This window comes from Microcebus murinus, chromosome 4 (assembly GCF_040939455.1).
Source record: "Microcebus murinus isolate Inina chromosome 4, M.murinus_Inina_mat1.0, whole genome shotgun sequence".
Classification (NCBI taxonomy): Eukaryota; Metazoa; Chordata; class Mammalia; order Primates; family Cheirogaleidae; genus Microcebus; species Microcebus murinus.
The window spans coordinates 13,902,107-13,925,328 of NC_134107.1; the positions used below are offsets into that span (position 1 = coordinate 13,902,107).

A 23,222-nucleotide genomic window follows, 5' to 3' on the forward strand; every position below is an offset into this window, starting at 1 on the left:
GGAGATGAGAAGAGAGTTCTCCAGAGGAAAATCCAAATCTAGTATCCAGAAGCACGTGGTAGGGGTGAGGGGTTGGGGGATAGACGTTGGGGTGTAGGTGTGGATCTGGATAAATCACCAATTCCACAAAAAGCAAAATACCTGGGTTCCTGCCACTTCACACCCCCCTCACATACATACCACAATGTTGAAGGGGCAGCTGGACAACCGAGTAAACAGGAGAAAAAACTAGAGCTACTTAGTTCTCACTAAGGATTCCAAAGAATCACAAAAGGCAGGGATGTTTGAAAGGGGGTTGAAATAGCATCCATGCGGCCAGAAACAAAGAGACGGGAAAGGTAACAGCAGCAAGACCCCTTTCCTTGGGAAGGCTCTGCTGGGTCCGACTCAGGCGACAGCCTCCCAGGCATCAGACCACAGCTTTGTCAGAAAGTCCTGCGCAGAGAAAGCTACGGGTGGGCTGAGGCCCCTGCGGAGGAGCTGGGATGCCCCACTTTGGAAGTGGGTCATCCTTTGCTTCCCAACGTGTGGCCAGCTTCAGCTCCAGGGACTCCAAGCCTTTTTCAGGAAAGTCTGCATGGCTCTCAGATCCCACGTGGGAATGAGGGGCCGTGGAGATCCTCAGGGAGGCGTTACCCAGAGCTCCCTAACATGGTGTGTCCTCCTGCGGCTGACGAGACGTCCCCAGGGAGCCCAGGAGGTCTGCGGAGCCAGGCTGGGTCCCTGTTTATGACGTGCTCCAGAAGTACCCTCCGCTCAGGCGCCGGCCTAGACCCAGCTGCCCGGCTCAGGGCTGCGCTGAACAGCCAGCAGTCTCCTGGCTGCCCAGGTACTGGCGTCAGGATCAGGAGATAACTCAAGTCCACTGTCTGAGCCCTGCCCCGGGGATCCCTCACCGTGCCTTGTAAAGAACACAAAACTCCCACCGAGCAAACAGACTCCAGTTACTAATCAGATCAACCTATTCATTTCAAAAATCACCCTTCCCGCTTTGCTGCTGGTGGAATCACAGCAACTACTTCGCAAGAGCCCACTGCCAACTCTGGCAGTGGCCGAAGCCAGTCAAAGGTAGGCGCTGACTCGCCTTTGCCCGCCACTCGGGGCTGCAGGAATATTTCATAAGTCTCCAGGCAACTGGAATCTTGATCTTCCTCCTCCGTGCCTCATGGTCAACGGTCATGCACTGTGCTGCGTTTCAGAACTGCAGTCACGGCTGCGTCCGGCCACCAGATTTGGAAAGTTACCCCACAGTGAGAGTCCGGATTCCAGTCAGAGCCCCGGCTCTTACCAGCTGCGCGACCGAAGGCAAGGCTGTCACTTACCCTCTCTGACTTCTGGCTTCCTCATTTGAAAAAGGGAGACTCTGCCTTCAGCACAGGCTGCCCACCCTCCTCGGGGACGGTGTCAGTGCCAGCCCCAAAGCTGTCAACTTGCTTTATGTGAGACCTGTTACGTTCATGGCATGACAGCAGCCCTGAGAGTGCTCCAGGCCGGTGCCAGGAAGCACAGGACATTGTTCTGCAGAAGTGAGTGGGTTTCCTATCAATCCTTCCTCCCTTCCTCCCCAGGTGGCTTCCTCCAGTTGAGGAAACACTCTGTGGCCACAAAGGCAAGCGAAGGGAACTGGTCCTCAGAACGGCAGAACCTGTGACCGTGGCGTCACCCTCCACGCGGTCCAGCTGCTCCCAGACCCCTCTGCCTCGAAGTGTCCACAGGTCTCTACCGGGGAGTAATCCTCAAACCCAGAAAGCCCTGTGGGAGGCAGAAAGAGCTAGTAATCTGACTTAAATAAAGATGGAAAAAACAAACCTATGAGGCAAGGGGTAGGGGGCAGCCTATCCCTCAATAACAGGAAAGGTGAGTAAGAGCTGGGCTAGAAGTTAAGCCCAAGTTAAATGCAGCCCGTGTTCCTGGGTATCTGTGAGCCTGGCGCTTTGCTGGGTACCGAGGGGGGGGGAGCAAAGCTATGGCCAACAGTAACAGGGCAGGAGCTTCCTCCCAGTGGGGGAGGCAGGCAGGGACCAGGGCACTGCAGGACAGGGGGCAGTGGACTGCTGAGAGCGCTGAAGAGCACAAAGAATGGAAATTCTCAGCTTTGCAGGAGAGTGCTGGAAGCCTGGCGGGGGGATATCTGAGCTGGGTGTTGAAGGCTGGGGAGTTTTTAGGCAGAAAGGTCAGAGGCAGGTGGTCTGTCCTGAAGTGTGAGGGGCAGGGCACGCTGGTAGGCTGGGGGCCGGGGGTTAGTGGCCAAGCCACCCAGAGGAGTTACGACTGCATGCCCAGGGTAGTGAGGAGCCCTTGACGGGTTTTAATTGCAGAAGTGAAAGTGCTTACTGTTGCATTTTATAGCGCTGGGGCATGCAGAAGGGGTGAGGCTGCAGGAGGGAGTACAGGCAGGAAATGGGGCCGAGGCCTTTTCTGTGCTGATGGTGAGATCTTTGAGGTCCTGGCCCTCTCATCGGACACTTGGGATGCCCCTCTGATGACCAATAGGCCCCATCTGCTGGCCCAGCCAGACACGCTGGCTTGCCCAGATGGCACCAAGGGACCTTCACTGGTGGCAGGAAAGCCGCCTGGCTGCTCACTCCAGCCACCTCCTTCTGCTGCGTCCCAGCTTGGCCAGCCCCAGGTCGTGTCCCCTCTGTCCCAGGTTGCTGATCTGTCAGAATCCTCTTGTCCCCTGCTCCTTATGCCCTGTCACAAGAGAGTCTGGGATTCTCTCTCCTAGACTGAATAACTACACTGCAAAAAAGCCCGAGGCAGACACAAGTCCCATTTCCACGAGGAGGCACTCCCAGTCCCTGGCTGCCAAGGCCTCTGGCTGCTGAGGTCCCTGCTAAGGCGTGCAAGCCACTTTCCTGTTTTCACCCCCTTTGAGGCTGCTGGCTGTCTCTCCCACCTGCCACCTGTGCGGAACTGGGCCTCTCCTGATTTGGCCGGGGTGAGGGTGGCTGAGCCTGACTGGGTGATGTGGGCATGCCATGTGGCTGGGTCCCAGCTGATGCAGTGCAACATGAACTGTGGTGAAGAGGGCACCCAAAGGGGGCACTTGAGGTGACGGGGGGGGGGGGGGGGGAGCGCTGGCTGCAGATACTGTAAATAATACAACAATCAAAGTTCAGAAAGACCAGGTGGCCTCTTCAAAGCTTCTAGGATGTGGGCAGATCCCAGGGGTCACTGGAAAGGCTACAACAGAGGACAATCAAAGGCCAGATCCTTGACCTCCAGGAGCCAGTAGCATAGAGGTAGAGACCGGATGTTCCACGGGGCATGACGATTCCAGAGGAGAGGAACAGAGCTGCAAGCTGGTACAGCAGAAGGACACCTAGGCTGTGCTAGGGCTCGGGGACAGCTTAAAGAGGAGCCCAAAGTCCAGTAGGCAGGCACATAAACAGCCAGGGCCCCACGTGGTAATGGCTCTGGCAGAAGTCTGGAGTGCTGGGCTCTCCCAGCGAGACTCTAGGAAGGTTCCCCAGAGGCAGTAAGGCCTGAGTTACTGTAAAAAAAAAAAAAAAAAAAGGGCCTTCCATTAACAGTTGTCCTCAAATGAGGCTGTGGGTCTTGACCTTCACCTTGTGGAAGAAGGGGATTCTGAGAACCCAGACTTGGAGTCTGCACAGCCTCCTGGGCTTTCCAGAAATTGCTTAAGACAAGCTCCCTGAATATGATTGCATCATCCAGAAATGCACCCCAACCTGATTTAGTATTGTTTTTTTCCCAATTTCTGAATTCCAGAACTCCAATTTCCTGCATAACTCATTTTACTTCAGGGAGAATCCTGCACATTTAAAACATCAGCTCCTGGCCGGGCAGTAGCTCACGCCTGTGATCCTAGCACTCTGGGAGGCCAAGGTGGGCAGATCACTCAAGGTCAGGAGTTTGAAACCAGCCTGAGCAAGAGTGAGACTCCCTTCTCTACTAAAAATAGAAAGAAATGAATTGGCCAACTAAAAATATATAGAAAAAATTATCCGGGCACGGTGGCTCATGCCTGTAGTCCCAGCTACTCGGGAGGCTGAGGCAGGAGGATGGCTTGAGCCCAGGAGTTTGAGGTTGCTGTGAGCTAGGCTGATGCCAGAGCACTCTAGCCTGGGCAACAGAGTGAGACTCTGTCTCAAAATAAATAAATAATAAAAATAAAACATCAGCTCCTCAGTTAAAACATCACTCAACCCATTCTCTCCCAGTCCTCATCTATGTCCTCAGCTCTGTGATTTCTCTTGGTTGTGATCAGCTTGTGGGGACAATTCTGGGCTCTGCTTTTCTGCATAACATTATTTTATACACATATTGCAGTAACACCTTTGCCATTTTTAATGGCCATGTCGTGTTCCCTTTTAAGTTTTCAGCTTGTGTTTCTGCCAGTGACTCTAGGGCCTTGGGCAAGCCGCGCTGCCTTCTTTGGGCCTCACCTCCTTTTCTGTAAAACAGGTGATTTGGACTCTGTAAAGTCCCTTCTAAGCCTTAATATTCCAGTGTCTGTGATTTCCTCGCTGTGGAATCCTAACTTGTAACCGCAGAGCCACAATCCTAGAAGGGAGAGACCCAACATCTGTGGAGAGCTGACCAGGAGGCAGGAAGGCCCTAAGGGAGGCATGGGTAGAAAAAATGACACCCCCTTTCCAGCAAAACACCACTGTGGGCAGGCTGGGTGATCTAGACCCCTTTGTTCCCGGTCCAGCCTCTGGTGTCTGTGCCACTGGGAAATGAGGGTGGGGGAACTTTCGCTCCTTTCCAAGCCTTCTGACTTTCCCTCCCCTCCATGACAAAGCACTTTTGGAGCCCAAGCCCAACCCCTCCAGAACAGCAGACTGCTGAGTCACGGTGGGACCGCACTTTTCAGGCAACCCCATGGCTGCCCCTTCCTGTTCTGGGTTAAGTGGATCCTCCAGAAACAACCTGTCTGGCTCTTCTCTCGGCCTGAGGTCCCTCCCTCGTCCTTCCTTCTGCTCCTGGCCCTGGGAGGCGGCTGTCCTGGGAGGCCAGCCAAACTCCCTGCCTCCTCCGAGTCACGAGGAGCTGGGCTGGGGGGAGGAAGGGGGAGGGGTAGGTTCCTGGTCAACAAAGGTCCAAAGACCAGGCCACAGCTTCAGAAGAATCTAGAGGCTTAGAAATGGCAGTTCTGACATCCCAGGTTCCCAGAAGGTGGGGAACAGGTCCAAGCAACATGCAAACACACACACACACACACACACACACACACACACACACACACATACACACCAACAGAAGATTTCCCTTCTGTTCTTCCCAGCTGGCCTCCCCCAGTGAGCTACAGCACAAGATGTCCCTCAGTTTTGCTGTGATGTTCACTGTAGCTACATAGGTGTTTAACCAAGCATGTAGCCAATACTGACTCATGAAACCTACATTCCACAGCAGACTGACTTCCTCCTGGTGGGTCCAATTATATGCTAGCTCTGTCCACCTGGATGTCCTAGAGGCCTTGAAACTCAGCACATCCAGTCTAAAACCAAGCTGGCCTTCTCCAAGGGCCTTCCCCCAAACCTGTGCTCTCTGGCTCAGTGAATGGCAGCAGCAGCTGCTGCCCAGGCCAGAAAGCTGGGGTGCTGTCTTACCCACTATTCACCTCCCAAACCCCATGTCAGCCAATCAACCACCTCATCCCATCCCATCTTCTCCACATCTCTCAAACCTGCTTTCTGTCTCCTCTGCTTACTGAGAACTAACGCCATTGTCTCCCAACTGGTACCCAGCCCTCCTGCCTCACTTTAATCCATCCTCCAGATTCAATCAGGCATCCATCTGTTTATGCAACAAATACTGAGTTCCAAGAAACAAACACCTTGCAAAATGCTGGGAGTGCAGGGATGAAGAACAGAAACAATTCCTGCCTTCCAGGACCTCACCACCTACAGCATCCGGGAAGGCAATCAAAAAGGTCTCATAAAAAGGTGTGACTTAAATATATATAATAATTAATTAGACATATAAAATACATATTATATATTATGGTTATTAACCTTCATCACTTAAATGAGCTGCAAATATCAACCCAATTTGTCATTTCTATTTTCACTTTATGACATCTTTTGTCTTATAGCTTTTCATTTTTAAGTAGTCAAATCTGCCAACTGTCCTTTTACAGTTTCTGACAGTCTCAGAACACTCCTTCCCCCCAAATTATACATAATAATCTATATATCCTTCTTAAAACTTTATAGGGTTTGTTTTTTAAGGCTTGGAATTTTTAACCGTTTAAATACTGAGTCATTTTTTTCATGACTATCGATTGTTTCGACATCATTTGTTGAACCCATTCTTTCACTCCCAATTTGAATGCTACTTTAGCACATCCCAAGTTCCCATACATATGTGGGTAGGGTTATTCTGTTGCATTGATCTGGTCATCTCTTCCTGTGGCAGTACCACACTGCTTATAGTACTTTATTGTACTTTTTTATTGCAGGGAATGCAAATCTTCCCTCATAATCTTTTTTTCTCCAAGTGTTTATCAGCTATTCAAAGACTGACTCTTCCAAATGAACTTTAGAAGCATTTTGTGAAGTTAAAAAAAAAAGACTGCATTTTATGGAAATTGCATTGAATTTGTAGGTTTATTTGGGGAGAATTGACATCTTTAAAAAATAGAGGCTGGAAATTTAGAAACATGTTCCTCTTCATTTATGCAAGTTTTGCCTTTGTTTTTATTTTGGTCCAGCAGTATGCAGTTATAATTTTTTGTCACCATACCTTTTTTTTTTTTAGACAGAGTCTCACTCTCTTGCCTGGGCTAGAATGCCATGGTGTCAGCCTGGCTTACAGCAACCTCAAACTCCTGGGCTCAAGCGATTCTCCTACCTTAGCCTCCACGGTAGCTGGGACTACAGGCATGTGCCACCGTGCCCAGCTAATTTTTTTTATTTTTAAGTTGTTTGGCTAATTTCTTTCTATTTATAGTAGACAGAGTATCGTTCTTGCTCAGGGTGGTCTTGAGCTCCTGAGCTCAAGCAATCCTCCTGCCTCGGCCTCCCAGAGTGCTAGGATTACAGGCATGAGCCATGGTGCCCGGCCATGATATGTTTCTTGTTAACTTTATTCCTAGGTATTTTTAAGCTTTTGTTGCCAATGTAAGGTGAAGACAATTTTTTCTTTCATTCATTTTTTAAATATATTTTCTAATTGGTGGTTACTATTATAGAAAAAAGCTTTGCATTCTATGTATGGTGATTTTGCTAGACTCTTAGTCTAATAGGTTTTCAGTTGATTCAGTGTGAGCTCCCTAAAAACAAATCTAGTGCAGTGTTTCCATGTTGTCTTCAGGATAAAGTTTAACCCCTTTTTATGGCACATACCTTATCTGACCTTGCCCCTAGACCCCACCCTTTCCAGCATTCCCCCACTTGCACTCTACTTTCCAGGCCAACATACTTTCATTAAGGTACCTTGAACAGGTCGTGCACGTTCACACCTACCTTTACACCTTTGCATATGCTGTTCCCTCTGCTTGGAATTCCCTTCCCTATCTCCCTCCTTTTAACTTTTTCTTTAAATTTATCTCAAATGTCACTTTCTTAGAAAGCCTTCCTTGACCTCCCCTCACAGATTGGGTAAGGCACCCCTTGTTCAGCAGCATCATTATCCTTACTGTATTGTATGTAGCCCCAGCATTACTAAAATGTTTTTCCTGCAAGTAGTATAGGTTCATTTTGAAATAAATAAAGACTCAAGAAAGAAAAATCATCCTAATTCCCTCAGCAATTTAATATTTCATTAGAGTTGCTTTCTTAAAAAAAGGTTTGGAAATCCAAATTCCAGTTGTAGGGCTGTTAAGTATCCTGAAAATGGTTTTGATAGGTTCCTCAGCTATGTGTCAAAAGACTGGACAGAATAGTGGACCTGGAAGGCAGCTTCAGTTCTGCTACCAGTGAATTCACACCCACTCTGTGCCTGCGACCCAGCCACAAGCCATATACACTGGCCCTGCCCCTCCAGGGTTCCTTGCACTTGTCACCTGCCATCGGCCCCATCAGCTTCTCTCCAACAACAAGCCCAGGGGGTGGCTCCCTCTAGGGCCACCTAAGCCTGAGGCTCCTGTGACTGGGCCCCATAGAGAGGCCATTTCCAAATGGCCTCAGCATGGGCTTCATTTCTAGATCCAAGTCGCTTCTCCTTTCTTTCCAACAACGAGGTCTTTGAGTTTTAAGCGACACCAGCGATTTTCTCAAAGCCCAGGTGGCTCACCCCCCCAACGACTAACTGGGAAACAAGGCCCGCCCAGCCTTTGTTGTCTAAACTGCACAAGGAGCCATATTTGCTTTCAGCAAAAGGCAGGCATGGTCGCCCAGTCAGAAGGGCCGAGCAAACCAGACACCAGCCGCGCGTCCCCACTTCTCCATTGTGCTCCATCCTAGACTTTCAGAAAGTGCACTCTTTCCCAGCGCAACTTCTGACTCACTCTGCCCCCAAGGCCCACGTTTCCACCTTCCCAATTTCCAGTAGGGTGTGGTAGCTGCTTCCATACTGCCTTCATTTTTTAGTAACATGCCCTGGGCCAAGAGCCTCAGGGTGCCTATTTGGGACCTGAGAATCACCCCCGCCCCGTCGGTTCCAAGGCCCAGGACGCCGCTGGAGTTGGGGCTCCGAGGTGGGCTTCCTCCGCCTCCTCACATCTTCCCTCCAAGCCCACTAAGTGGGCCCTAGTAGCACAGAGACGCCCACTCCCAATCGCTGGGCCGCCCTTGCCCCGGGGGTGCTCAGGGCTCCTCCAAATACTCTCAGCGGCCTCAGGTCCCCGCCGCGCCGTCCCAGGGGGCGGGGCCCGCGCGCCCACCGGAAGGAGCGGGCGCGGCGGCGGGCGGGCGGCGCTGATTGGCCGGGGGGTCCTGACGCCACCGCCGCTATAAGAGGCGAGCGCGCAACCAGCTGCGCCAGACGTTCTTCGCCGAGAGTCGCCGCGGTTTCCTGCTTCAACAGTGCTTGGACGGAACCCGGCGCTCGACCCCCACCCCGGCCAGCCGCTCAGAGCCAGCCCTCCGCCACCTCCTCACCGCTCTTTCAGACCGCCCCAAGGCCTCCGCCACCGCCTCTCCTCAGCCGCCGCCATGACGACCGCGTCCACCTCGCAGGTGCGCCAGAACTACCACCAGGATTCGGAGGCCGCCATCAACCGCCAGATCAACCTGGAGCTCTACGCCTCCTACGTCTATCTGTCCATGGTGAGCGCGGGCGGGCCCGCGGCGGGGTGGAGGCCGGGCGCGGCCTCCCCCGGCGAGCAGGCGGGGCGGGGGTGTGGCTACCGGCGGGCTCCCCCCTCCCCCTCCCTGCGCCCTTCTGGAAAATGGAGTCTGCTCGAGGTCTCCCAGGACTTCCCTGGCGCAGAAAGTCTGGGCAGTTGGCGCTTTTCAGCTGTCCCCTGGGAAAGCTCTCTCGTAGTCAGGGGCTGCCTCTGCACGCTTCTCTGTATTTAAGGAGATCCCGGAGTTGCCAGGCTTGCAGCCTGTGCAGTCGATCCGTGGTTGGGAAGGTGGATTTTTGCACTCTGGTCCCTCCTGCCTCTGATCATTTGGCCCTGAGGCCCTCCGTTTTTTGAGTATCTACCTCCCTCCATCCTCCGTTTTTTGAGTATCTACCTCCTCCCATCCCCCTGCGTATGGCGGGCTTGCTGGATAATGGTGTCGGATAGCAACCTTGGTTGCTGGTGCATAGTGGCTTATCTCCGTGGGCTGACCCCCCTCCACATCTGGATTCTGCTTATCTGTAAGTTCCACTGGTATTGAAGCATATCTCTAGAAATCTCCCCTGTGCAGTCACAGAAATGTCATCCGACCTTGTGCCTCAGAACTTCTTTATCCTTTTTTTCCTAACTCTTTGGGAGTTGTGGCCCACTAATCCAACTCTTAGTCTGGACAAGTTACTGGACAAGGAATTTTTCCATGCAGTAATCTGTGGAATCAGTTTTCCAAAATTCTGGTCTTTCGAGGTATGGGGGGAGTCTTCCTTAGAATTGCTTTTTCGTGGTGCAAATTATCCAAGACAAACATATTCCAAATGAATTTTAAAATAGGCCATGATTTCTATGACTGTCATTGCCTTTCAGGAACACTCAAATACAGTACACAGCCAAAATTGAAAGTCAAATATTCGCTTTCTACCCATAGTGTTGACATCAACATATTGCCCACAATTGTCACTTTGCATGGGGGGTTAATTTTATAAATAAATCCAGCAGTCTGCTGTACAGCTAGCAAGCTCATGAGTGCTTTGTTTTAACCGTGCTTTAACATGGTTAATCCAGGAGAGAGGCAGGAGGGACTCATTGCAGTGTTATACTCCAGTACACTCTCTTCAGATTTGGCACTGGCCATGAGAAATTTCCTCTGTACTAATACAGATCCTGAAGACACTGAATTCCCATGATATTCTAAAGGTTCCTTGAAGTAAACATTCAAGATCAAGTTTCGATTTTCTGTTTCAAAATAGAAACATTACTGTTGGGTTCAATCTGGGAACATACCTCCCCTAGTCTCCTTAGGCACTGACCCCTTCATGCTGGACTCTGAAAAGCAAGGCTAGGCTAGCAGGCCACTTCTACTCCTTGTAGTCTGTTATAGCTACCTTCTTTTGGGAATCCCTAACATAACATGTTTGGGGTTTCACTTTCAGTCTTATTACTTTGACCGCGATGATGTGGCTTTGAAGAATTTTGCCAAATACTTTCTTCACCAATCTCATGAGGAGAGGGAACATGCTGAGAAATTGATGAAGCTGCAGAACCAACGAGGTGGCCGAATCTTCCTTCAGGACATCCAGGTGAATAAAAGATCCTAAGGGTGTCTGTCATACTTTGTTAATCAAGCTGTACTCAGATACCAGAAATCATTTAGAAACTAGAAGTTGCATTTATAAAATGGTGATATACTGGGCTTTTGCCCTTTTTGTGCCTTTTTAGCCCTACCATCTAAACTAAAGTAGGCAAACAGTAATTGGCAAAGATGTTGCATAGGAAGCTGTTGTCAGGAAACTTGGAAGTCCCTTTTGCCAAAGCATGGTGGTTAGATGTTGTATGCTTGTTGACTTGTGGGTTAATTGGTAGAGATGCATTGACCTAACCTCTCATTTAGAAACCAGACCATGATGATTGGGAGAACGGGCTGTATGCAATGGAGTGTGCATTACACTTGGAAAAAAGTGTGAATCAGTCACTACTGGAACTGCACAAACTGGCCACTGACAAAAATGACCCCCATGTGAGTATTGGAAACCCAAGGAATAAATGTAGAGGAAACATTTGCCTTAGTGGTTGATAAATCTGACCATTAACTTTTGTATCTATTATGTTTTCTAGTTGTGTGACTTCCTTGAGACACATTACCTGAATGAGCAGGTGAAATCCATCAAAGAATTGGGTGACCACGTAACCAACCTGCGCAAGATGGGAGCCCCTGAATCTGGCATGGCAGAGTATCTCTTTGACAAGCACACCCTGGGAGACAGTGATAACAGCTAAGCCTTAGGCTAACTTCCCCATAGCCATGGGGTGACTTCCATGGTCACCCAGGCAGTACATGCATGTCGGGGTTTCCTTTACCTTTTCTGTAAGTTGTACCAAACATCCACTTAAGTTCTTTCATTTGTACCATTCCTTCAAATAAAGAAATTTGGTACCCAGCGGTTGTCTTTGAGATCTTGGGATGGTCCAAAAATCTATCTAAGCCATTTTCTGGATTTCTTAGTGCCACAGTTAGGTTTCAATCGCACTAATCAAAATGAACCACTTAGGAGAATATTTGTATTTATTAAACTCTTCTAGTTTGAAAAAGATAAAGGTGTGGCTGTGTTGAATTCAGACCAGGACTAAGGACTCCTGAAGGACTCCTGATTCTGAATTGCATGTATTCTAGCTTTCACAGTTTTTATGTATAAAAGGCATTTAAAGGCTGAAGTAGTCCTGGACTACTGATTTTTGTTAACCATTTAGCTAACCGTTTAATTCAGGCTGTCGGAGGAACATACTCTTCAGTGTGGACAGCTGTATGGCTGTGACCGGATCAGTGTCCTGTTAGTGTACATGCAGGTGAGGACCAGGCCGGTGAAGTGTCCCCCTTAGGAAGCAGGTTAGGAATGTGCTTCATCCCTATTGAGAATGTGAGAAAGTTCACAGCATGAGTATGAAAGGTACCTTCATTTCAATACTAAATTTATCAGTAAGAGGGCAAAGGTTGACATGGATCTTAAATGACATCCTTTCCTAAAGTCATAGGTGACTTACAAAGTTCCTGTCTAGCTGAAGAAGCAAGACTGAAATTGTTGCTCCTTCAAGTTTTCAATCACGATAGCTGTGTTCTGACCACAAAAGTAACTTCTTGAAAACTAGAAATGGGAAGTTACACTTCCTCCCCACATTATGATTTGAGGTGAGGTAGAGTGTTTCCAGTTGGGTGAAAATGTCCAAGGAATCTGGAATAAAGGGAAACATCTCTTGGTTTTATGGCAGTTTTGGGCTGACCCCAGGGAAGCACAAAATTAAATATTTGCCCCCATCTGCCAGTTCCTGGGGGTGTGGCAGTACTTGAGTACCACCATAGAGTGTTATGGGGAAGTGTTCATTTGTCATTTGCCAGCTGATTCTGGGCTCTGAGTCCTTGGGCTACAGCCTAGAATTCTCAGTTCTGCCCTGTGGTTTTTGTGTCAGCCGCCTCTACTCAAAGTAAGCTGGGCCCAGTGATGATACCTGCTCACCTAAGCTTGGCCTACCTACCCTGGGGCAGCTCTTCCTCCAGCGTCATTGTCAGTGCAACCTCATCCCTTACCTGAGTCCCCAGGAAGTCTTCCTGGTAATGTCATGCTCTTGGGTGAGGTGACCAAAAGTCCCCAACACTTCTAAGGTCCCTACTGAGGTGGCCAGGTATATACCCTGAGCCAGTGCCGGGCATAGGTCCGGCACGCTCTGGCAGTGATGGAACCATAGGACTCTGGAGGAAGGGTAGACTCAGCAAGGGAGGCTGGGCTGGGGAGGGAGGCGAGGGCTCATGCACACAGGGCAGTGCAGTGACCCTGGCCTGGGTGGAGGACAGACCTGTTTTCCAAGGCCCAGTAAGGATCCGCACGATCTTTGAGAATAGTGTGTATGTTGGTTGCTGACTGGTCCAAATGTGGTTCTTTGAGATGTTCAGGGATTTCCGGCATATCTGTCAGGTTAAACTCCACAGTTTTTCTCCTCACACGAGATGCTTCTGGTTGCTCCACCAAGGCCTTATCACCTTCTGAAAGCAATTCAAAACTGTTCTTGTCCCCTGAAGTCTCAAGCTTTAGGCTTTTATCTTTGGTATCTATGCCTGCAACACTGTGAAGCCCTCGGGGTTCTGATTGTTCAGGGGGGAAGACCATGGGTGTGGGGCTGAGGGGCGTCTGGGGGGCACTGTAGTAGCCTGGCCTCTGATACAGTGGAGCGGACTTGAAGGTGTCCACCGCCTTAAGCTTCCAGGCCTTGCTGTCTTCCTGGCCGTTAAGGTTCTGTTTGGCCCCCTTGGGGTTCTTGGGCTGGCCCTCATGGAGAAAGGACTCCTTGGGCCATAGTAGTTTGGTCTTTGAGTTTGTCCTGGGAGGATAGTGGTCATGGGACTGCCGCCCTAGGAAGCGGACTATAATGCCAGCGTGAGCATCGTCCTCGTCCTCCTCCTGATTCGGTTGGAACTCCATATCTTCTTGGGGCAGGCTGGAAAGAAGGGGAGACACAGGGCTGAGTGAGTGGACAAAGGATCAAAGCATGACCATGCTTCTCTCTTACCCTGTCCTCTCCCTCCCAAGGCCAAGGTCACACAGCCTTCCTCACAATACCCCAACTCTCACCTCTCTCCTGATCTTCCCAACTGAGCCCTCAAGGCCCAGCTCACCTCGCTCTGTCTTGTGACTGCATCTTGCCCACAGTCAACATACCCCCTGCCTGGCATTGAAGGGCCTCCTCTTTATCACTCGGTTCTTCCCTTTAAAATACCTCACTTTAGGCAGTCAGAACCAGTGGTCCCCAGGTATGGGTGGTTCAGATCAGGCCTAAGAATGACTGGGCAAGGCCAGGGATTTGTGGTTCTAACAGAGGAGCAACAGCCACAAAAAGAGAAGTTTGGCTTCCTGGCAGCAGGCTTTTGGGAAGCCCAATACCTTTACTCTGCAAGAGAGAACTTACCTGTACCAGAGTATGGCCTGCCCTTGCCCAAGTCTTAATTCTCCCCATGCTCCAAGGCCCAGCCAAGGTGACTTCTGTTATACCCTTTTTCTAGGCATCTAGTACTTTGTACCTTGTACCCAGAGTTTGGGCCTTGGGTTTGAGCTCCCTCACTAAATTGTGCATTCCTTGGAGACAGTCTATGCTTTATTATTCTGTTATCCACTTTCCTCCACTCCGACATTCAGCTGCTGGGGTACAGACCACATAGGGTTCAAAGGCATTCTCCAGAAATGTTTCTGACCTAAGCAAGCCCAGCCCCCAGCCTTCATGTCATATTCCCAACTCTTCACACTAACCCATAGACTCTAGTCCTAATTGCAGTTTATTAGGATATTTGGTTCTTAAAAGAGCAAGGAGAGGCTGGGTGCAGTGGCTCACGCCTGTAATCCTAGCACTCTGGGAGGCCGAGGTGGGCAGATCGCTCGAGGTCAGGAGTTCGAAACCAGCCTGAGCAAGAGTGAGACTCTGTCTCTACTAAAAATAGAAAGAAATGAATGGGCCAACTAAAAATATATAGAAAAATTTAGCCAGGCATGGTGCTGCATTCCTGTAGTCCCGGCTACTCTGGAGGCTGGGGCAGGAGGATCACTTGAGTCCAGGAGTTTGAGGTTGCTGTGAGCTAGACTAATGCCACAGCACTCTAGCCTGAGCAACAGAGTGAGACTGTCTTAAAAAAAAAAAAAAAGCAAGGAGAGAACACCACTGGATACTGTGGACAAAACCTTGAGTATGGACCCTGATGTATGCCAAACGCTCTTCAAAGCCCTCTCAACTCTGTCATCCTGGGGAGAGAGGGCCGTCTGGAACAGCCCTCTACACTACATATAGCTCAAGAGGGATGCTGACTGAATCAGGGAAATGGGAGCATGTGGAGGAAGGTCTGGTTGCTGTGGGGAGCCTGAGGCCTTTACTCTGTGGGACAAAGTCTACTCAGGAGGTACCTGTGTTGGCCTGGCCTCCTGCTGGGACACACTTGCTACCCCTCCCCCATCCCAGGGAACCCACTTCCACCTTAGCTTATTAGAAAACACAGTTCTGGCTGCTAATAGCTCTGGATAACAGGAACCAGACCCTAACGTCCCACTGCATCACTGATCACTGGCTGTTCTTTGAGTAAGTCCCTTTTTCTCCCTGGGCCTCAGTTTCTGGACAAGGAAGAACTTAGACTGGAGGAACCCAAGAGCCCTTCCAGCTTGAGCAGCATGGATAAGAGTGCAGAGGTGGGACCAGACATACCTGGCTCAGATGTGCTGTTTGCTAGCTATGTGACCTCAGTAACTAGCACTGTTCTAGTAATGAGTTCTTAGGCAGGCACCTGCACTTGAGGGCTTCCCACCTGGCTCCCTGGCACTGCCCACCTGATGTTGAAGGTGGAGCCCATAAAGGCGGGTCGGCGGAAATGGGCGGAAGCAGCTGTGTAGGGAGGCTGTGGTTCTGGCTCATTCCAATACATGTCCCGCTCTATCCGAGGCAGATCCTGGTGCATCTCATCCACAGCCAACAGGGACACCTGGTCACCAGGGACAGAGGGAGAAGCCAAACAGAAACGTCATCCCAGGCAGGGCCATGAACTTGCCTGATGGGTTGGAGAAGTCACTTCCCTCTCTCTGGACCTCAGTTTCCCTACCTGTGAAATAGACCGATGTCAACCTGCAGTCTCAAAAGTTGAGGTGAGAATCCTGTGAGTGAATGGTTGGCTGCAGGGGGCCGTGGGGTGGAAGGGGATGACAATTGACCGTGAGGCCCCCCTATAGAACTGTGGAGTCCCCTTCCTTGGGGTCCAGTTTGGGGAGGGTCCACAGTGTGGCCTCTCCCACTCTCCCCATACCTGTAAGTTCCTGTCGACAATCCAGTTGGTCTCAAAATCATCATCATCCTCTCCAAAAGGGTTGATGAGCTGCTCTGCCACCTTGAAGATAGGTGAGGCTCTGGAACCCTCAGGTAAAACTCCCTGAGGCCCTGCTTCCCACTCTTACACCTTAGCTCCTACCATCTCTCGCCCCACGATACCCTTCCTGCCTGACCATTGTCTTCAAAGCCACAACCCCTTCCCTTATGGACCCTCAGCCCCTCTGACTCTCCTGAGCTTGTCCCTCTCTGAACACCCACAGCTGTCCCTGAGTGTGTCACTCAGCTGAAGTCATCACCTTCCTCTCACCGCACGTATCTTACCTGGAATTACATTATTTTATTCATTCATTCATGTTTTCAAACATTTATTCATTATAGTCTAATGTGACAGAGATATATACTGAGGCTATGCTGAATTAAAGGGTGGTCCAAGTGGGCAGATTCCTGGATACTAATCTCTGATGTACCCTGGCAAAGCCCCGCAGAGGTGATGAGCTGCCTTAAGGATCCAGGGGACATCTTGCAAGCAATTGGGGCACCTTGGAGAATTTCGAACATAAAAGTGGTGTGATCTGTTTTGATCTGCAGAAACCAAAGACAACTGGGGGGAGGATACAGAGGGAATCACAAGTGCACGTGTGTGTGTGTGTGTGTGTGTGTGTCTGTGTGTGTGTGTGATATACATGGACAGGAAGGGGAGAGAGAGAGGCCCACACCACAAATACCAAAAAATAAAGGAAGAAAGAAGGGAGGGAGAAGTAGGTGGGCAAGAGAAAGAAGGAAAGATAAAGAGGTGGAGAGAAAATTGTGTTTTCTATTGTTAGGAGGAGTACTGGCAGAGGTGGGAAGGAATACTTGGATGAGTCACCTGGGGTAGGGATGAGAGACCTCCCTCCCCCATAGGCATCTTGAGTAAGGACAGGTGGTGCCAATCTGCCTTCTAAAGGGCAGGGGTTAGTCAACCTCAGGGCTTTGTTTTACCAAGCAGAGGTGAGAGATGTGGCCTCACCAGCAGAGCCTGCCACTGCCACTCAGATTCCATGAATTCCCCTTGCTCTGGAAACATTTGAAGAACATTCTCTTCAGGAGTCACCAAATGGTTAGACTGACTGAGCTTTCCCTGTCTTTCATGCTGCTGAGTTCTGGGCCTGGGATGAAGCACTGGAATCAGACACAGGCCTCAAGCAAGCCCCTCCCCTCAGGGTCTCAGTTTCTGTGGTGTAACAACATGGAGAACATGTAGACCAGTGCACTGTGCTTGGGGCCCAACACGCTGCTTTTCATATTTGAGACCCTCCTTTCCTGGCTGTCCATTCTCATCCTGGGCCGCTGCTGGCCAAAACCTCTCTGGGCATGCCTCCAGCCCGTCCAGGTGCTGGAGAGGCTCACCTTCAGCCAGCCAACATAGAAGAAGAACTGTAGGAATGTGAAGAGGGGCACGACCAGGTCCAGCTCGTGGCCAGGGTAGGACTTGGCCGGGTTCAGAAACTGCCGCCCAACAAGGCAAGCCAGGAAGAAGCTGTACACTGCCACAGTCACCACCTGGGAGGGGAGAGAGGAGGAGGCGGCAGAAAAGGCTGGTGGGATCCCTGAAAACAGGAAGTTCCTGAGGCTGCGCGTCCAATGCCTTGCTCTGACTTTCATACTCATGTGACTTTGGGTCTCGGTTAACTCCTCTTTAAAATGGGGATAATCACATTGCCTTTACTGGGCTGGACCAGGCAGGAGCCTGGACTCTTAGAACTTGGCACTTCAAAGTCCAGACCCAACTCCCAGGGTGGGCTTTTTATTCAGCCTCCAGGTGAGCCCTTCTCATCACAGGCTACTTCCTAGGTCCCTCTAGCCTCAGTTTCCCAAAGGGGCACCCTCACCAGCCTAGTCCTCACCTGTGTGTACACCAATGGGACACTGATCCAGTCGTAGGCATACAGGTGTCCACACTGAGTACGCAGGGTGTTCATTTCCTGGGGGGCAGGAGGGAGGGATGGGGTTCTGAGCACCACCTGCTCTCCCAGGAGCACCCCTAGCTCTTATCCAGGTACCAAGGTCTGGTGCTCATGGTCCAGTCTCGGCTGTGTGGTCATGGGCAGCTCACAAAACCTCTCTATGCCTCCACCTCTTCATCCAGCAAAAAGGAACCAAGATCTCACAGGCCCACTTAGAGGGGAGATGGGAGGGGCATTTGAGGAGGAACCACCTTGGGCTGTGGAATCCTGTTGGAAAAGATCCTATAACTCCACCACAGACTCTGGGAAGACCTTCAGGGGCTCAAGCCTTTTCTTTGTAGGAAACCTGTTTCATCTGGGCCACACCCTTCCCACCTCTTGGCAGCCCCATCTGTGCAGCGGGCTCACGTTTAGCAGGCTCTGGAGCAGAATAGAGTCCCGGATTCGGCCGTCAAGCCAGGCCTTCATTGTCAGGTTGGCAAACCACACCCAGGGCACCCAGAACATGTTGTGTGGTAAGCTCAATTTTTCGAACCGCTTGTGTTCAACGGGGGTCATAAAGCCTACGGAGCACAACGAAGAAGTCAGTGGGTGGGAGAACCTGCAGAACGGGTGCTGGCACCGGGTGACCAGGCCAGGCCCTGCTGAGCCCATAGGGACCTTGGCACTCCTTTGCCATCTTTCAGCAAAAAATTACCGAGCATCCACTATGTGTTGTTCTGGGCCGAGCACGTGACAAGGGACTGTCTCATTAACCAGGACCAGGCCGGGCGAGGCCGAGGGGGAGGCCAGAGAATGATGTCACAGACCTCCAGACTAGAAACTGGAGATCGGCAGGGGCAAGGGCAGAGGGATGTAGAGCTTAGTACCCCACCAGTTCCCAAGCCTGGCCACCCTTTCCCTGTCCCTCAAGGGTCCTTAGTGCTGCCTCGAATGCCTGTCCTTCCAGGGCAAGCTCCTGACTCCACCCCGCCCAATTCGTCCCCCAGGTTTTGGCCCCACCCCGCTCCTGGGCCACCCAATCCTCGAGTCCAAAGGACTCTGGCTCCACCCATCTTCCCCGTCCGCCACACCCTCAGTCCCTGGCCCCGCCCCGCCCCTCGCGGGCCCGCCCACCTGCTTGCACCAAGTGCTGCAGGCTGGGAAAGCGCTTGTAGACGGCGGTGCTGATGCTGCGCAGGATGAGCACGTTGCCCAGGTTGGCGTAGCGGATGAGCGTGCGCCGCAGCAGCCGCCCGTGCTCGTCCTTGCCCTCCACGAAGCCCGACACCAGGCTCATGAGGCGGTCGGGCCACGGCAGGTTCTCGTACTGGTTCCACCAGCGGGTCACGACCAGCGTCACGTAGAAGCCTGGGCGGGAGGCGCGGGGAGTGGGGGAGGGGCGAGGGCCGGAGCCCAGCGCCGGCGACGCCGCGTCTCTGCGTCCGCGTGACGCGAGAGACCCAGCCCCAGCTCCCCCGCAAGGCGCTGGGGGTGCCGGGGGCCAGGCAGAGCCTCGCTTGCAGGCGAAAGCCTCAAGGGTTCTCTCTCCCTGGAGTCCCCTGTCGACCCCAGAAATCCGCCAGAGGCCCTCCCCTCCTGCGCAGGGCCGCCAGGGACCCGGATGTCGGCGCTTCGGGGTTCTGAGCGCGGACGGCAGGGCGTCCTTCCCAAAGTCTAACTTGGGCGTCTCGGGCTGCGGTCTGCTCGCCGCCAGAACTAGAGAGGCCCCGACGGGCCGCGGGCCTTGCTCCTCCCGCCCCGTCCGCCCCATCTCCCCGCAGTCCGCCCGGGTCTGCCGGGAGCCGGGCGGCCGCGGGCCCGACCGCCGGAAGGGGGAGCTCACCCAGCACGAAGGAAATGGGGATGAGCTGGATGTAGCTGTCGCAGTACAGAGTCAGCTTCTCGAACAGCAGCTGCTGTTCCTCTGTGAGGGCCAGCCTGGGGGGGGGGTGTGGACACTGTGAGAGGTGGCTGAGACTGTCCCCAGGTCCAGCCCGGGGTACCCGTGGGGCCACCTCAGTGTCGTCCCACGTCTTCCCTGTCCCTTCCACTGGCCCGGCCCAGGGCCCCTCCTCCGGCAGCCCCGAACTGGACAGGCCAGAGGAGGCTGCTTTGGGGAGACTCCTCACACCCCTGGGTGAGGCATAGGAGGGAAGGCCCCGCCTAAGGGACCAGTTTTTGGCACCACTGACCCTTTGAAAGGAGCCAAGGGACAGTTGTTTAAAAGCAGGTTGAGACAAAGAGTGGTCTTTAAAGAGAGGGGTGCACAGGCGGAGCACAGAGGATTTTTAGGGCGCTGCGGCTACTCTGGATGCTGTGCTGATGGGTGCATGTCCCTGTCCGTTTATCCAAACCCAGAGCATGTCTAGCACCGAGAGCGAACCCCGGTGTAAACTCTGGACGTTGGTGGTAATGATGTGTCGCCGTGGGTTCGTGGACTGTGACAAATGTACCACTGTGGGGGCGTTGATAGTGGGGGGATCGTGGGCGTGGGGGGAGCGAAGAGGCACACGAGAACTCTCTGTCCCTTCTGTTCAATCTTGCCATGAACTTAAAAATGCTCTAAAAAAATAAAGTCTAATTTTTTTCTTTAAAAAAAGAGCCCTAGTGAAAACTAAAGAAGACAAATGTGCTTTGTTATTAATATTATTAGGAACTCAAGAGTTTTATGTATCTGATATTCTACAATCCATTGTAGTCATTAGTGTGTTTTCAATGTAAGTGCTATCATATATTCTGTGATTATATTGGTTCTACATTTTATTATTTAGATAAACATTTTTTTTTTTTGAGACAGTCTCACTTTGTTGCCCAGGCTAGAGTGAGTGCCGTGGCATCAACCTAGCTCACAGCAACCTCAATCTCCTGGGCTCAGCGATCCTACTGCCTCAGCCTCCCGAGTAGCTGGGACTACAGGCATGCGCCACCATGCTCGGCTAATTTTTTGTGTATATATTTTTAGTTGGTCAATTACTTTCTTTCTATTTTTAGTAGAGACAGGGTCTCACTCAGGCTGGTTTCAAACTCCTGACCTTGAGCAATCCACCCACCTTGGCCTCCCAGAGTGCTAGGATTACAGGCGTGAGCCACCATGCCCAGGCTTAGATAAACATTTTAATTAAAATATATATTTTAAAATTTGTATGGTATGGGCCTGTGAGTATGAGTGGGATTAAGTGAACCAGGCTGTCTGAGTGCCGGTAAGGCCTGTCCTCCGGGCCCTCCCTGGGGTAGAGGAAAGGTGACTGGGCCCTCCCTACCCGGGTGGAGCTGCTTTCCCCATCTGACTTCTTTTCTCTCCCCAGCCCCCAGCACCTGGTCAGGAACTCAGCTCAGCCTTGTCCATCACTGGTGCCTCAGTCCCCAAGCTGGCTGGGAGGCCCCCAGGAGCTCTGAGGCCCAGCCACATTCCTCCGAGGCCCCCAGCCCCAGCCCTGCCACCGGTACCTGTAAAGGAAGCGGATAGTGTAGTAGCAGATCAAGAAGATGAGGAACTCGCCGTACAGCAGCTTGTAGATGCTGCCCCGCCAGCACAGCAGCAGGCGGGAGAAGCAGCCCAAGCGGGCATTAGCCACTTGGCTTGTGTAGGTGATGGTCATGGCCAGGCACTGGGCTGCAGCAGGTGGGCTCGGGTCCTGGTGGGAAGACAGAGGGGCACATCAACAGGGGCCTTTCAGGACCCTTCCCTGCTCTGGACCTCAGTTCTCCCATCTGGACACTGGGAGGTAGATGAAGGGGTCTCCAAGGCCCTTCCAGCTCCAACTGCATGTGGGAGGTGGGAACCCAAGATAGTGAGCCCAGAGACTGCCCATAGCCTGGGCTGGGCAGACATTGCTAGGTCTGTGTATTGGCATGTGCCCTTATTTTGTATGGTGACAAAGGCAGTAACAACAGCAATGTCCACCCACTGAGCGAGCTCAGGTCTTCTGAGCCAGGCAGTGCTCTGAACCCATCTCGGTCATTAGCTCCCCAAGCTTCCTGGCCGGCCCCAGGGTGAGAAGTAGGTAAGGGGCCAGGTCAGCTAGGGCCACCCCCAGAACAGAGCCTGGCTGCTGGAGGGGCTCAAATGTCTACTGTGGGTGGCCCCAGGGCCTTTCTACCTGCTGGTGCTCCTGCCTGAGGGACAGTCTTTCTCAGAAAACTACACAGCTCATTCCCACTTCAGAAAGGATGTTCCCTACCATCCTACCTGGCACTGTCTGCTCCCTCACCTTGCTCAATTTTTCTAGATAGCAGTTATCACTACTTGAAATTACACAGGATAGCTACTTGCTCGTTGCCTGTTTGTGCTTCAGGGTGAGAGCTCCTAGTGCTTTCTCATAGAAGGTGCTGGATAACAAGTTGCCAAAGCAGTGGGTGATGCCTCCCCTACTCGTTCTGATGCAGCCACACCAGCTGTCTCTCTGTGCCTGGTGCACACCTAGCTCATTCCTACCACAGGGCCTTTGCACAGACATATGGGTGCCCACACACCTGACATGTGCTGCCTGCATGTACATATCACACAAAATATACAAGGACAGTCACCCACCCCTGAAGGCCTTCAAAGCCCTAGCCCAGTCTGCCTGGGGCACCTCCTACTCACAGTGGGGTTCCAGTCTGGTCTGGCGATCCCACGGAAGGTCTGGCCACTAGGCTGGTGGGACTCTCTGGGACTCTGTGGCCAGTGCCCTGTCCACACTTAGAGGCTGGCACTGCCCACGTGTGTGCTGAGCAGTCACTTGATTCCCTAAGCCAGGGCCTCCACAAAGGAGCCCTTGTCTTGGTCCCTTCTCATAATCTGCTCATAAGGAACAACCAGCACAGCCTGGCCGGGGCCCCTCTAATTCCTTCCTGGGGGGTGCTGGGCTGCCACCAAGGCTGGAATTTAGGGCAACACCCCTGTACCATGGCCCTAAAATCCAGAGGTTGATGGATCTTCTCCACCAGTATTCTGACTTTTGAGGTCTTGCAGGGAGAATTGGGTGGGGGGTGTGGTTTTAACTGGGCTTCAACACCTGTGCCAGGAGCTACCCAGGAAGGGGGAGCCTCTGCCCAGGCCCCGGGGTCTTGGATGGTGTTGCTCTGGGATTTCATCACCTCAGTAAGAGTGACAGAATTCTGCATATGCTGGTCAGGAGCTCTGATTGGCCGCTGGTGACATCATGGGTTATTCTGCCTGTGATTGGTTGGCAGGACCCATTAATAGGTTGCTGCAAGCTATGGAAGAAGGTGGGCAGGGGGTTGGTGTGCTAGGGCCCCTTCCAGTGGAGGGT

At 52.0% G+C, this 23,222-nt stretch overlaps 2 protein-coding genes across 3 annotated transcripts; one reads left to right on the top strand and one right to left on the bottom strand.

The window, feature by feature from the left end:
• The first annotated feature begins 8,902 nt into the window (after positions 1-8,902).
• On the top strand, positions 8,903-11,631 carry FTH1 (ferritin heavy chain 1). The gene is made up of 4 exons (XM_012778261.3): positions 8,903-9,179; positions 10,627-10,773; positions 11,085-11,210; positions 11,309-11,631. The coding sequence occupies exons 1-4, from the start codon at positions 9,066-9,068 to the stop codon at positions 11,468-11,470; spliced, it is 549 nt and encodes a 182-aa protein (XP_012633715.1). The 5' UTR covers positions 8,903-9,065; the 3' UTR covers positions 11,471-11,631.
• Positions 11,395-22,646, bottom strand: BEST1 (bestrophin 1). 2 transcript variants are annotated; one of them, XM_012778253.3, is made up of 11 exons: positions 22,553-22,646; positions 21,415-21,602; positions 19,811-19,905; positions 19,102-19,335; positions 18,394-18,548; positions 17,926-18,003; positions 17,429-17,581; positions 16,017-16,097; positions 15,547-15,698; positions 13,040-13,678; positions 11,395-12,097 (listed from the first exon to the last, which is right to left on the bottom strand). In XM_012778253.3, the coding sequence occupies exons 2-11, from the start codon at positions 21,564-21,566 to the stop codon at positions 12,079-12,081; spliced, it is 1,758 nt and encodes a 585-aa protein (XP_012633707.1). In that variant the 5' UTR covers positions 21,567-21,602; positions 22,553-22,646; the 3' UTR covers positions 11,395-12,078. The 2 variants fall into 2 exon arrangements, with proteins under 2 accessions (XP_012633707.1, XP_075857938.1); XM_076001823.1 differs by having other exon boundaries at positions 11,395-13,678.
• Positions 22,647-23,222: the final 576 nt, after the last annotated feature.